The sequence below is a fragment of the Myripristis murdjan genome, chromosome 8 (assembly GCF_902150065.1).
Source record: "Myripristis murdjan chromosome 8, fMyrMur1.1, whole genome shotgun sequence".
In the NCBI taxonomy this organism is placed as follows: Eukaryota; Metazoa; Chordata; class Actinopteri; order Holocentriformes; family Holocentridae; genus Myripristis; species Myripristis murdjan.
Genome location: NC_043987.1, coordinates 2,396,264 through 2,412,005, shown reverse-complemented (window position 1 = coordinate 2,412,005; position 15,742 = coordinate 2,396,264). Strand labels below are relative to the sequence as shown.

Sequence of the window (15,742 nt, the reverse complement as noted above, 5' to 3'; positions counted from 1 at the left end):
CCACTGTGCAGATTTAGTGATTAAAGTTCTGATGCAAATGGTCGTTGCTATGGCTGCCAAATAGAGGACAAGAATAAATCTGTGTGGAGAATGTATGTGTATGTGTGTGTGTGTGTGTGTGTGTGTGTGTGTGTGTGTGTGTGTGTGTGTGTGTGTGTCATTTGACATAGCACGGATGAGACAGTGAGAGAGAAAGAATGTATTAATTCACGAGGTATTATAGTGGTATGTGCATGTGCAGCAACATGCATACTGATGATATTAATCCACATATTATTTGAATGTGGGTATGTTTGAGTGTATTTTTTGAAGAAGGACAGACAGTATGTGTTTGAGGATGTGTGTGCATTTTTGTTCACTGCATTTTTGTTTTGTACCACATGGTTTGTCTTTCCTATTGTTTCTCAATCAGTCCCATGAAGCCCTCCAGTTTACACATTGTTGATCAGCATGAGAGTTTTAGAAGAGTGTCCCGTTGGCCTTTACCTGACCCCAAAACCATCCCTGCACAGGGCACCATGCTAACACTTGAGCTACACTTCTGGCATCCTTATGTCCTTAGCATTACATTTGGATGCTGATCTTTTTTTAAACATCAAAATAGGGGTGTGAATCTTTGACTTAATTCCATTTGAGTATCGATGCACTTGTTTTTTTGGATGATTTCATTTTTGATTACTCAATTTGACTGAGCAACCTTTTGACCTTGCCTTTACCAGTAAACGTGCAATGATTAAAAAATCACCCTTTTCTTCTGAAATGTTAAAAAACATCAGCTCATTCAGTGGTCTGGTGTTGAATCATTCTGCAATCTTTTTAAATGAAACATGCAGTAATGGTAACAGACCCCATTGTTATGGCCACTCGGTCACCTTCACAGAGCTTCATACATGTGGAACCTCTATTCTCTAAAGAACTAGCAGCGAGGTGGTTTGTGTCTGGCTGATCTTTGTTTAGACTGCCATTTGTCTTGCAGAAGCCAAAAATTTCACAGACTTTGAATTTTGTGTTTGGCAGCATAGGAAATATTGTGCTGTGTTTGGTCGCACCTGGTGTAACAGGAAATGGTATGTTCTCTTGATTCAGGCCGACATAGAGCATGATTCATTTTATGCATTTTTTTGAGCTGATTGATTCATTCAAATCAACCTAATTTAAAACTGATTCATTGAGACAATAAATGAATTGTTGCATCCATATCTACAGAGCTGCTATTGGTAACTGCATTACAAATAGGATGAGAGGGGAGTCCAAGGTGTTTTATCTCATTTTTAAGCTAATACAGCTAACTCAACATAGCCTATTCCTGCAGCATTTATGTTGCATCTTCAGTTACAATTTAATAATATAAATATATCTATCAGTTTGTATATATGAATGAGAGCGAGATACAAAAAAATATAGATCATTTCAGAGGAAGATTTTTCAGACATTTCAAGGACCAGCAGATATCCTGGTATTAAACAGGTCATTGAAAATGACATTGCTGTGTCTTGGTGCATACATCAGTGAAAATGTGGCAACACCTTGCAGCGTTCTCCTTCTTTTGTTAGGATTTTATGCGGCTTGCAAGATGCTTTGAAGAACTGTTAAGCCTCTCTAGGTATTAGATTTTCAAAAAAATGTGGGATTTCACATGTTATGTAATCCAGGACGGATCAAAGTCGCCTAAATCAGGGTGCTCCTTGACAGATTTGAAATGGCTGAGCAAAACATCTGATCCAACATCCGTTTGGAATAAATCCTATTTCACCTTCTATAGTAAGTGAAGGAATGTAGTGCGGAATGTAAGGCTTCAGGTGTGAGATAGACACGAGAGTTATGAGCCACTGGCCACATGATGGATGGAAAGACAAATTGATAAATTGCCCCACGCGCAAATGGCTTCCCTCTTTCAGACCCAGTAACACTACTGGATATATATCACATACCCACCATTAATCATTACATTAAACAGGATGAATATGTTATTTTACAAATGGATAGAGCTAGGGTTAAACTGATATGGAGCTGATAATAGCTGTGTATAAGCAGTTATTGGCCTGTTATTGTCATCCACATCTGATATGATGGAGCCACAGAAAAACCTGTGAAATAAGTTTTTGCTGTCATGACAGATTTTATTCATTAATTTATGCTCTGTAATGATTTGTAAATTGATTCTTCATTCAAGGCAGCAATGTATCTTCTTATTCTCATTGACAAGACCAAGACAGGAACAGTGGTGCAGCTACGCTTGAGATCAGAAACAGAAACAGAAAAACCACAAGCAAAAATCAGGAGGATCAGGGGGCAGCTTTCTTTTAACGCTGACTGCTGAATTTTCAAAATAAAACAGAATGAGAAAGATGTTTTTACTTTCAGAGGTTTTCTTTGACTTCCATTAGCAAAGAGGATTTCATATCTGACTATAAAGGCATCCTGGTTGATTCAGCCTTCCTGAACCCCCCCCCCCCCCCCCCCCCCCTCAACACAGACACACACGCAGAAATACACAATATGCTGTCACATATTTAATAAATCAGCAGCAAAATGCTCAGCTGTCTTTACAGATCGGAGAACTTGGCTCGGTCCTTTGACATCAGTGACCTTGCTAATTGTTTTAATGACATTTGCTGTTCCACTCTGAACACTATTGCCCCATTGAAGACGAGGTCCATTCCAGCCGTCACCTACCATCATCAGTTTTGTGTTACAAACGTGTGCAGCTGAGCCTGGCCCTGTTTAGGCCTGCTGTTGAAATAGCACTACTGACTGAGTGCTACTGAGAAGATATGGAATTTATGTGAAAGACAGCTTCATTACAAAAATATCAGTATCAGCCTCCAAAAACCCCATATCAGTGTAATCCTGGAGGGATTCAGTGATTTCCTCCAACTGTGGAGAAGATGTGTGAGGGTTTAGGAGTGTGTTTTTACAGTCATGAATGGGTCACTATGGGAGCAGATTGTCTCCTCTCATTTATTCTGTTCTTGTGCTATCACGTGACAGAAGGATTGATGTGTTGGTGTGTAAATGTTACATCACTGAAATGATGAAATTTGCCAGTAAAATCTGTCACACGCACACACACACACTCATGTGCACAGGATGAGCTGATCATGTTAAATAACATTACGCCTTCAAGGAGTGCCAGTGCTAATCCAAAGTGGTGCTGATGTGTCATGCTGCACTGTGTGAGGAGAGGGGAAAAAGGTTAAAAAAGAACAGAAAATTACAGGATGTAAGGTTAATCCTAAGGCACTGCAGAGATTTTGGAATGTGGAAATAGAAATCCTAAATATGCGTTATGTGTAGCACACACACTCTGTGCATGTGTTGACTTCAAACCCGAAAAGAGACTTGAAAATCAGTCTAGTAGTCTGTGGTTGCACAAGCTTTTCCAAATATTCCTTTGATTTTCTCTCTCTGACAGGTCTTTTCTAGGTCAGGGGTTTTCAAACTTTTTCATGTTCTAAACCACAAGATGACCTTCATTAAGCCTCCGAGCTCCACCAGCAAATTCACTGAAATATAAGTAAAAAAAAAAAAACCTCTATAAAATTAGGAAAAAAATATTAAAATGTTTTAGAAAATTATGACAAACTATATTTATAATTTTTAAATGATACTTAAAGTGATGCTGGAACAGAATTCTTAAGTTTAAATGCCTTTTAGAAGCATTTTAACTATTCCTCTTTTTGCTGAGGATCCTTGGAAGTCCTTCAAGGACCCCTGGGCTCCCTGAACCCTGCTTTGAAAACCACTGTTCTAGGCTGTAAGTGCTCATTTATTATATGGGTGTACAGCAAATTCTTTGATGCTGACATTTCCCTTGGGTACAGGACATTCTTTTTGATGCCTGTGGCCCAACAGGCTTATCAGACGAGACGGTGGTAGTAACAAGTTGGTGTGTTATCCGAGCTCAAAGGCCTTTCTCTGGAGCCGGTACAAGACCAGTGGGTTAGGTAAGAGGCTTGGTATGCTCCAGCATCCTCTGAGCTGCTAGAGACGAGGGAAGGTCTAATACCTCTTCTATGTTCTGTGTCTTGAGCACACAGCTTGTATTACCAACATCATCAACACTGCATCGGCATCTCAGCACGTATACTACATTGGTTGTGGCAGAAGATCTGATACATCCGATCTAAAAAGGTGCCTGAAGGAGAGTGAATGAATGACATGAGTGAGTGACATTATAGTATATACTGTAGATTATAGTGCGGATTGGGCCTGAGAGCATAGTAACTGAGCCCGACCCGAACCCAGCACCCATTCTTTTTTGTGTCCAAACCCGACCTGAACTCCAGATTTTGCTTGTCCTCCAGCGCTAGGTTACAGTTACTGCCTGAGATAGCCTACGTGTTGCCTTCAGCATCGACACGTAAACTCCAGCACTACACAGGAAGTTGCGCAGAACAGACAGTAGGTCCATCATTTGTATTTATCTCACAATAGACTTTCCCTAAAATAGCACTGATGTGACCAAACCAGAACATAATTTCTAAATTTTCGTCCGGACTTAACCTGACCCGTCAGATCTTGATGGGTTCCGACGGGCTCGGGTAAGATATCCACACTCTACTGTAGATGGTTTAGGATCCAGGTTGAAATGTTGCCCAGTAGTTCTGTTGCTGTAGATGAGTGTGCAAGCTCTTTTCTGTTTCTGTTTCCTTTGTGCAGCTTGATCAAGCACCCAAAATATTGTGCGTATTAATTTTCTAGTTCTCTGGTCAACTGGATTGCCATCAGAAACTTTGGCTTGACTTTGGAGGGATCATCGGCAGACAGTGACATAGTATTAGAACATAGTTGTCAGAGGAAGAGGATGAAAATGTTCCCCAACAGAAGAACTGCTGCTGTACTCATTTTGACTGAAGTCAATATGAAATTTCTGGTGTAGAAACGATTCAACAGTGATCCAGTGTGGATCCAGCCCTTGTGAATCACCATGCCCACATTTTTTAAATACATGGTGAATCCTGAGGTCTGCTCTCATCCCAAGATGCAAGATGCCTGAGTGGCTGATTGACATATTTTCTGATGATGCCTTCACTTCAGGGAAGAAAACGGCAGCAGCCCTGAAGAGTTGTGATATCACGACAGCAAGCTAAATGTGGTGATTTTGTCTGTTCTTGAGAAATGTTACAAACGGCCAGTCTGAAAGTTGCTGTAACTTATACAAGATTTTAACCAGTCCTCACTATTACATTTTCAGATTTTTCAAATGGATGGATGGATACACATAGCAGTAGCATGACACAGGTGTCACGAGATCAAATTGCACTTGTTAAACCAGACTGGCCAATCAATACCTCTGAGGGAGTACAGGTGTTGTTTGGGTGATGATGAGATAGTAGCTGGGAGACAGAAACAACACATCAGCGTAGATATTCATTACAACAAAGGCAAGGTTTTATTTCACCCTCTTAATGCAGTTCACCTCTTTTTATTTTTAATTTTTTGTGGGAATTTTTTGGTAATTGTAATCTTTTTTTTGGGGGGGGGGGTTCATTTTCTGTTAAGTATGTATGTATGTATGTATTTGTAATAATTACAACATGTTTTCTTTTTCTCTTTTTTTTTTTTTTTTTTTGCCTATTTTCCAACAATGTTTAACTCGTTTTGTTTTTTGGGGGAAAAAAAAAGGTTATTTTCAGGTAATTTTCAGTTTTGTTTTGTTTTTTTGTCATGGCAATATTTGCTAACTTGTTCATCACCTTTATTGCCATGTTATTGAATGAAGTCATAGTCAAGTTTTTGGTGTCAAATATTTTCCTGTAAGGCTTGGATGTCTTTATTCAGGTAGTAATCCAAACAATATGATGCATCGACACATTGCTAGTCCAGTGCGTCTTGGAATGGGGCCTGGGAACCCCTAGTGGTCCTTGGGGGTCTTTCAGGGGGTCCTCAGCAAAATGAGGGATAGTTAAATGTTACTATAATTTGAAAAGATTTTTGAAAGGCGCCTGAACGCAGCCTCAGTGAGTTTTTTGCCTTTTGGGGATAATTTGATCATTTTCTGATTGTTTTCTTGTAAATTTTTTATAAACCTCTTGCTATTTTTGGGGTTATTTCTTGCTAATTTATGCATCATCTTTTCTCCATGCTTTTGAATGAAATCAAGTGAAGTTGCTCATGTTTCATAGTTCTGACGCCTTTCACAAGCATTTAAACACAAGATTTTTGATGGCAATCCAGCATCTCTAATCAGACATTTAGTCATCATCATGAACCCTTATTTATGTACTTGAAACCTGCTGAGGATTGCTCCTCATTTCCAGCAGTGTTGACTTTACAGTCTTAAATAACAACATGGTTAAGACAAACATACCAACAAGCAAGTGAAAAACAATCATTACAACTAAAAAATAACTTTCTAGTGGGAGACCGAGGTGTCATGGGAGTCAACATGAGGATGCAGAACTTTCAAAGTTTCAAAGAAAGTTTGAAAACCACTCTGCTCGTCCACATATTTACATTGTTGACATAGTTGATGACAGTGGTGTGTTGCTGCAACACTTCAGTTACAGCGCTGCTCTATCCAGTTACAGTTGAACTCAGTACAGTTACAGGGCTGGTCAGTCATGTTATAGTGATGCTTTGTCCAGTTACAGTGCAAGTAAGAGTGCTGACACCGGACTCAGAAACATCCCCAGGGCTATATAAATTCATATAAATGACACCACACCGAGGCCTATGAGAATACATTGTACTAAGTGCAGTAGGAAGTTCTACTCTCTCTCTCTCTCTCTCTCTCTCTCTCTTTTCCCCAGTTCTTACTGTGTTTTTACTCTGAACTAATAAAACACTGATGGACAGCCAGTCCCTATCATTTAATTACATTTGTACTGTATTTCATCCAGATGGAGCGCATCAGAGATACTGTGTGATGTTTATAATCTGCCTTTAATTATGCAACTGTATTGTGAACAGGTCAGTATTTGTAGAGGGAGGGAGAGGAAGCAGCTAGACTGCTGATTGGGCTGCATATTTTTTGTCTGAACCCGACCTGAGCCCAAGTGCATAGTAACCGACCCCGACCCAAACATGACAGGCATTCTTTTTTTGTGTCCAAACCCGACCCGAGCCCCACATTTTGTTTGTCCTCCATCGCTAGGCTACATTTACTGAATGTAAAAGGCTATGTGTTGCCTTCAGTGTTGTCATGTAAACTGCAGCACTATACAGGAGGCTACCCAGGACAGACAGTAGGTCCAAATTTTTTGTCATTTTACATTAGATTTTCACTAAAATTACGCTGATGTGACCAAACCCAACCCGAACTTGAACATAATTTCTTAATTTTTGTCCGGAACCAGCCCGTCAGGTCCTGACAGGCTTGGGTTGGGTATCCACACTCCAGAATCAGCTGTACACCTTTACTGGAGTTGTTGTTGATATTTGTTTGTTTAGTATTAATCACCATGACTGAGGTCTGTATTTTACACTCACAATACTTAGTTTCATTCAGACACCTTTCACAGCATTGGAAAGCAGAATCCAGCATCACTGAGGTGATGTTTAAATATATCATTTTAATAATTATAAGCATAGTTTTCTTGTCATGTTTTAATTACCAAAGTGCTAATTTTCAGGTAATTTTTTTGTTTGCTTAGTTTCAGATTTTTTTTTTTTTTTGTCCTTTTTTTCTCATTTTGAAGCTTTTATATGTGCTAATTTCCTGCTAATTGTTGTTTTGGCATTATTTAGTTATTTATTAATACAAATTCTGTGATATCTTTCTTGTTATTTTTATTTAATTATTTATTTTGTGTGTGTGTGCTAATTTTGTGTTCTAATTTAATGTTATTGAAAGAAACAAATTTCCTGCAGGTGGTTAATAAAGTTAACTATGAACTATGAACTGTGAATAGACTGGGGTAGGTTGGGGTAGATTTCAACTATAGATTCACATCATTTAACCAAAAAAAAAAAAAAAAAACTCTACATATTTTATGTATTGTCAGGGTGGGTCCACATAACATTGTTGAAACAATAACAACTGGTAGTAGATCTACTTTGAACTTTGCAGTTTAATACTTGCCCAGTACCAGTGGAAGAAGCAGATGTGCATATATTTACAAAAATTATATATATATATATATATTTATATTATAAATATTTATATATACTTTGACTTTCTCATCTTATCAGTCAAGATTACAAGGGGATTTTTTTTTTGCCTAAACTGGAATATATAAGTCTTTATGTTTGAGGGGACTGGGGAGGGCGGGGCATCATCCTTCTCCTTATTTTCTCCTCCAAATCGACCCCTGTTGTTTGGAGTGACTGAGTAGCTTTATTTAAAAGGCCTATATTTAGTCTGTAGTGCCATATGGATTTGTGCATGATCCTTTAGCTATAAGCTTATCATCTCTTCTTCAACTGGCAGTCTTCATATGTGCTTTTGGCAGCAGCAGCACAGCATGACAAGGAGCGCCCAGAGCCAATGTTAACAAGCTAGCGCCAGACCAGCAGGCTTTAACACAACAACAGAGACATGTTCCAAAGGTTGAGAGTGCCTTTCAGTTTTGCCCGGTAAGTTCTCAGTTATTAAAAAACTCAGACAGGACTTTTTACAGACAGATTTCCTGGGAGTGGATGCCAAAATTATAGTGCTACACTGAGCTGATAATGATAGTTGTACTCTAGGTAATTTTCACGTGTCTGGCTCAGATAGAAAGAATATCTGATTGCTCTAATTGTATCAACTTGGCATTTATTCTGCATAAAAAACATACACAGACTGATAATTCATATGCACATTAGTTAACAAATCAACTAACACCTACACTTGCATCCAAAAAGTTGTATATGTAGGACTTGATTGGTCTGGATTTTTCTGGAAGATGGACATATTTTTGCATTGAAGCTGCCAATAGTTAATATTTTATGTCAATATTCAATCATTGTTAAACTCTTCATAATAAAATTACACTTAATCAGTTTTGCCACCAGAATTTTACTCTTGTAAGGGTGGAAAATTCTCTAAAACAGCATTTAGACCATCACAAGACACCAGAACTCTCCAATGAAATCCAGTAAACATAAATTATTTTAGGGTTAGCAGCTATTTAAAGGGATAGTCCACCCGTTATGAAAAAAAAAAAAAAAAAAACATTTCCCTCCCCCCCAGCTGTTCTGTAGGACAGTAGTGGTGCTCTCTTCCTCTCATTGTTACTGAGTGCTGGATACTGGCTGGATGCTCCAAATACTGTTAGCTGTTAGCCTCCTGCCACTGAGGTGGACTTCCCCCCAGCTAACAGTCTGAAACATAACCACCTTAACAACACCTATAACAGTAAGAATGGAAACTTTACCCTCTGAAATGCAGGAGAGAGGGGACAGGCTTAAAGTTTGAAAGATTTCTATTTCACACACTTAACAAAATCCACTTTACTTCATTTTTATTAAACATTTTTAGGTGATTTTTTTTGTTTTTAAATTTTCTTGTAATCATTTTGGGGGTAATTTTTGGTCAGTATTCTTATAATGTAAATGTAATAATTTAATAATGTAATTTACTCATTTTCTGATGCTATTTCTTTGTTTCCCTCTATATTATTTAAAGAAATCAAATGAATTTGCCCAGGTTTCAGAGGGAAAAGTAAGTAGTTACATTTGTACATCTACATATGCACATGTGCAGACATACATGTATACAGATCCAAACCCGTCTCACTGTTTGATAGAGTGCTGCTGAGATGGATGTCCCTCTGACAGGTTCTCCTATTTTTTCATAGAGTGGAAGCTCCATGGGGTCTTGGTCACCTCCCTGGCCAAAGCCCGTCAGGAGTTTGGGCAAACAACCAGCTCTAAGAGATTTCCTGGAGGTTTCAAACCTCTTTTATTTCATAAGCATGGAGCACACCGTGGTCCTTTGAACTTCCAGTGCTTTAGTATTTTTAACAGGGGAGAATGGGCTTTGTTGTGCCACTTTATAATAGTCAATTACCCCTGATGACATGATGACCTTAATGGAGTGGGTTTTGCTCTGACATAAGTTGTGGGATCTTACACAAGCAGTCGCTCCTCTCTCTAAACCAACCGGCTGAATTTGCCACAGATAGACAACAGCCACGTTGTGGAGACAGCTCAAGAATTATGAGAGAAATCAGGATGGATGTCAGCTCAGTTTGGAGTGTTGCAAATTTGCAGTTTAATTCTTAAGTTCTGTTTTTCCTTAGTGGATATAGGGTATTTGCGTGAAGACTGATGAAAAAATAAGTAAACTATTTAAAATTGCATTCTGCAACAGCAAAACATGGGAAAGTGAATACACTACAGCTGAATAAATTAAAATAATCTACAAAAAGTAGTTTAGAGCATATTTAGTGTCTTGTATTTGTGGTGCACATGCAGTTTGAGCTGTGCTTTGAAGCAACAGATAAATGCTGTGAGACCGTCCTTCGTGCCCCTACACACTGCGGAACAAGCTGGCGGATAGTTCCTCTCTCTCGCCGTCAGAAAACTTGATAGAGAGGGGGAAAAAAACTCCCCGAGCGTCAAAGGCATTTTAGGCCTATTACGTCGTACCCTAGGTCCCGTTTTTTTCTTTTTTAATTTTTGGTGAGTCTCTAGTTATGTAAGAGATTTAATCTGTGGGTGAAGGTGGAGATGTTTTGGAACGAGCGGTCTGGGAAGTGGAATTAAAGGCTGTAAACAGACCCATCATGTGGCTGCGTGAGGGCTGAAGGCTGGGGAAGCTCCGAGCGACCGTCCTACCGGGGAACACGGACTCCGCGTCAACATGCCAACCTTCTCTGTCATGTATAAAGGAGCTGTCATCATCAGCAGGTAAAATGACAGGCGGAACGGGGCGGAGAAGCCGTTTTGTTGCTGTACAATACTGCGCGACACTGATATGCCTACTTTTAATTCAGTATCTGTCTAGTGAGTCTTGATGTGGCGGTGCCGGAGCGGTGATGTAGGTTTGAGGTCTGCGAGAAAAAACGCGAAATATCCGAAGTTAGAAAATAAATCATTAGTTTGGAGGGTAAGCCGTGCGTCAGTGCTCGTTTCACAAACGGACATCCTCGTCAGGCAGTGAAGCAATGTGCATGTGGCTGTGTTAAAATACAATAACCACGAGGATGACTTTATTATGCGTTTTATGGTGATAGGAAATCCCTCTCTGTGGTGTTTGATGTCGGAATTCATTCCCGTGGATGTAAGACGAGACAGAAATGGGAGAAAACGCGTGAAAAAGTGTTATGTGGGCCCACATATTTTAGTCGAATGCCATCAGTGGAGTCTACTTGATTTATTTTGTCTGTGGAACCTCCATGGCACGGCAGGTTGTAGGGTAGAGGCCATGGAGACCCGCTCATGTATCCATCCATCTTCCGTCTGTTGATGCGCCGTGCGTAATGGTGGATGGTGGTTGGTTTTGGTTTGCCATTACCTTTAAAAGGCGCTTACATGTGGCTTGAATATGTTTTTTTTTTTTTTTTTTTTTTTTTCAAAGAAACACGAAGCCGATTTAAAAGCTGTTAGCCCAATGATTTTACTTTACAGTTTATGCTTTAAAGTGAACCTAAACAAAACCATTTTGCCTGCAGGGATACACCAGTTCCACAGAGTGGCCAACCCGCTGATGCAACGACGGGTTGGCCATGTACATTTAACATACATACAGCCATATGTAGGTTATACACCAGCTGCCTGGCTTAGGGCTTTTCTCCCAGATCAGTTCTGTCGCTGCCAGTGCTAATGGTCCAACTGTCTCAGTAAGGAGGGGAAACCTATAGTCTACCCTCTTTGCAATAATTATTTTTCTCCAATCCTGGTGAAATTCCTCTAAATTGGGTTGTATTTTGTCAGCTTCATACTTAAACAGATGTTTATATGCTCTGAACATTGGACTGAAATGATTACTTTGCACAGACTCAAGAAAATATCCTCGGTAATTTTTGTAAATTATTGTTGGGCTACAGGAAAACACAAACAACCCTAACAGATTAATCCTTTTTTATCCAGCACCCACCCCCACCCTGCAGTCCACTATATTCGGCCCCAATCTACAATATTCTGCTTCCTACATTGTTGGTTCATCTTATCTGCCAGTTATCTGACTAGTTAAGTGCTGCTCACTGTGTCTGAGCTACTTAAACAGGACAACAAGTGGAAGTTGGATCAGTACTGGTGATATCATGTGTTTGCCAGTACGACCTAATGGAGTTTCCTTTCTGATCACAGCTTAGTGACATAGTGTGGAAATTGTATTTATTTATTTATTGCTCATTTCATTTATTAAATTTTTGGTGCAATAATGGTTTTTAGTATTATTATTGTTGTTGTTATTTCAAAGTTTTCCAGAGCTTCCCCCACTATTGAACCTGCCTTAAAGGGATAGTTCACCTGTTTTGAAAAATTGGATATTATTTCACATCCCTACAAATCTCCCCATGTACTTCATCCTCTGCACAAACCCCTCCTCTTTCCTCTCCTTTCTCTCAAGTATTTGGGTCTGAGGTACTTCCGTTTTCTTCTTCAGACTTTTTCTATTATAACAGTCAGTGGCCCCATTAAGTTCACATAAATGCATTGTTTAGTTTTCTCATGCATGTCATGTTTCTGCTGTATTATTTAGCTGATTGGTTTTCTGTTGGCTTGTGAAATGCATGTTGCATGATGCATGTATGCACATATGTGGTATTACCATTTTCAGGTTCTAACAGTGTGTGTGTGTGTGTGTGTGTGTGTGTGTGTGGTGTATGTGTGAGTGGTGTATGTGACGGTAGCCTAAGTGGTTTTGTGCATATTATGAGATAGAATCCTGCCTGCATCCCTGATACAGCAAAAGTTATTTCAAAACAGTTGTTAACATTATCCCACTTCTGCTATTCACTTCAAAATGAGTTAACAGTAGCTAATTCATCACACATCACAAAGCAAATATGTGTTTTTTTGTTTTGTTTTGTTTTGTTTTGCAACCAGATTGTGGTTTCTTTTTGAGCTTAAATAACAAAGTAAAAGATGATCAGATACTGCTGTGATCAAACTCATCTGACATTTCTCTTTATCAATATTTGTCCCACAACTTTGTGAGTCTAAATCAGACAGTGACGAGTGTTACCTCCCAGCAAAAGCTGAGCAGTGTTCCACTTTTGACACTGCTCAAAAGTTTTGAGTGCAGTTCTCATGTGTACAGAGATATTTTCAAAAATGCCCCATTAGGGACCAAGTTTTTTTTTTTTTTTTTTTTTTTTTTTTAATGGATAATAATACTGTCTTTTCCAAAAAAAATCCATATCTTTGTGGATATGGCTGATGTTGACCAACAGGACATTCTGCCAGAGACTTGTTTTATTCCTTTAATGTTCAGTCTCATTATGCAATGCTAATTCGGTATGGCTGAAACCAAAACTAAAAAAGAAATCAGGCTTTTAGGCTTAGACAGAGTAAAAAAAGAACAGATTTTTAAGAGAATTAAAGTGAAAATCTTGGCCCCTCTTTGTGTTTATGGCGTTGGTGCCAAACCGTCCTGATTGAATGGAGTGTATGTAGTGTGTGATGGGGATGATCCCTGTAGAAAAGACTTGAGGAGGGAGGGGAGCTCAGGCTTCTCCCTTGGCCCAAGGGAATATTGGTCTTGTTTGATCTACGGGGGTTCATGAGAACAGTCTATGTCAGGGGTGGGCAACCATGTGCCATGGAGAGCCGAGAAGCTGCAGATTTTCTTTCCAACCAAAAACTCCACCAGGTGATTTCACTGATTACCTCACCTTCAAACAGAGAGCAGGGACTAATCAGTGAAATCAGCTGGTGGAGTTGTTGATTGGAAAGAAAATCTGCAGCCTCTCGGCCCTCCATGGCACATGGTTGCCCACCCCTGGTCTATGTTTTGGCTGTGAAAGCAATATAAGAATCACCTCAACAGCAAAAAAAAAAAAAAAAAAAAAAAAAGTAACCATCATGTTAAATACAGTAGAACATATATATGTGCAACAGCGTGTTAGTGCCACTGTGGGGAGGAAAAAAAAATATGGAGCCAGGGGAGGAGTGGAGTAATATTCAGAGAAAAAACTCAGAATTTCCAATATGAAGTAGTAAATTTACATGAAAAAATTTATGAGAAGAAAACTCAAAACGTCTGCAATTATGAAGTCACAACTCCAAGGAAATCCTGGGGATTTTAAGCCCAGAATCACAATATTGTTTTCTTCTGAATCGGCCATATGCTGATGAAAATATTGTAATTCTGAGCTCAGATCACCTGGATTTCCTTCTGACTGAATCCCACAGGAGAAGAGAAACTAGTTTTTACATTTTTCTGTTGTTTTCTCATAAATTTACCCACATAATCTCAGAGAATATCCAAGTTTTTTCTGATAAATTTATAACTTCTGAATTCTGAGTTTTTTTCTCAGAATATTATCCCCTGTTGTTTTTTTTTTCTCACTAATACACTGTTGTAGATATGTGAGCATTTTTCCTCAACCTTTGATTGTGCCCTTTCTCTTGGAAAGTGAAAGATACATAAGCTATACAATGAAAAGCAATTCATGACCTGATGGTATAACACTTATATTAAGTGGAGAAAACAGTTATTTCCATTGTGGATCTTGTTAGAATTCACATACAAACCAAAAGTTGTCTTTCTGTGGTTAGATGCAGGTTTAATTCACCTTCGGTATAATTAAGCTCTGATGACATCAGAATTGAAAATGCAGATGAACTGAAAGCATGGGCTGAGTGTTACTCCCAACAAAGTCTCATAAATCACATTAATTATGAGTCAGTCACTCTAGTCAATAATATATGAATGAATAATGATCCGTGATTCTTCTGGACATAATGAACAGTAGATTCTCCTGCTGATTGCCTGAGGTCAGTGGTTTAGGTTGCTGACTGTGAGTTCAATTTGTCCTCGACATGCCTGCTTCTTGTTTCCCTGACAAGAGTGTGAGAGTCCTGTTGTTGCTGATGATGTGTCAACCTGAAGCCTCTCCTGCTGAAATACTGATAGTCCTCCCTGCTTCAGGGGAGGCTGTTCAAGAGGCTATAGGCTCCAACTCTAAACAGATATCGCTCCAAATCCATTTGTAACACAACTTGTCATGGTAAATTGTAGCATTTTGTATGTCATTTATAAGGTTTTCTTTAACAGGAACTTTTTTGGCCACTTAGGCAGTTCAGTCCATAGAAAACTAATGAAAATATTTTTAAATGTGAGATTCTTCTGTCATATGTATTTTGTCCTGTTTCATTTTCATTTCTGGTTACACTGTGCGGACTTGATTAAAAAATGCAAGAAAAATGCAGTCCTGAAACATGCAATCCTGCTGCTTGAATTATTCTATCTCATTTTATAATCAATCAAAATAATTTTTGAAGCACTATAATTCCAACAGGAGCCTGAAAGATGTTTTTTTAAACAGTGAAAATGTGTGTAAACAAAATTGCGGCCCTTGCTATTGTAAACCACAACAGTGATCCAGTAATTTTTAAATTTTTACAAACAGCACTATACATTTTTTATATAGCATTTGATTTTTTGTGTAACTTCCTTTAGTTTAACATTTATCTCTCAAAACTACATACTGCACCTTTAAAGGAAAGGTATCTGTTCCAGTCCAAGATGTATTGTATTTAACCTCTGCTTACTTGCAGTGTATTCAGTGTGTGCATGGCAAAAACAACACCAAAGCTCATTTTTTCGTATCAGTATTTTCCCCATGTAATATTTACTTAGCTAACCTGTTGGTTTGTGCTATATTGTGTGGCCTCCAGACAATTTATGACACATTACTCAAGA

The 15,742-nt window shown here is 38.8% G+C and overlaps 1 protein-coding gene across 4 annotated transcripts in view; it reads left to right on the top strand.

Moving 5' to 3' along the window:
• The first annotated feature begins 8,384 nt into the window (after positions 1-8,384).
• The window catches only part of LOC115364334 (syntaxin-binding protein 4), a 78,981-nt gene continuing 71,623 nt past the window's right edge, over positions 8,385-15,742 (top strand). For 2 of the 4 annotated variants that reach the window (XM_030058862.1, XM_030058859.1), the window contains exon 1: positions 10,404-10,779. In XM_030058862.1, the coding sequence (XP_029914722.1) occupies positions 10,733-10,779 (47 nt within the window). In that variant the 5' untranslated portion in view covers positions 10,404-10,732. Of the gene's footprint in view, positions 8,521-10,403; positions 10,780-15,742 lie in introns of those variants that run through there. The other 2 variants (XM_030058860.1, XM_030058861.1) reach the window with 2 other exon arrangements.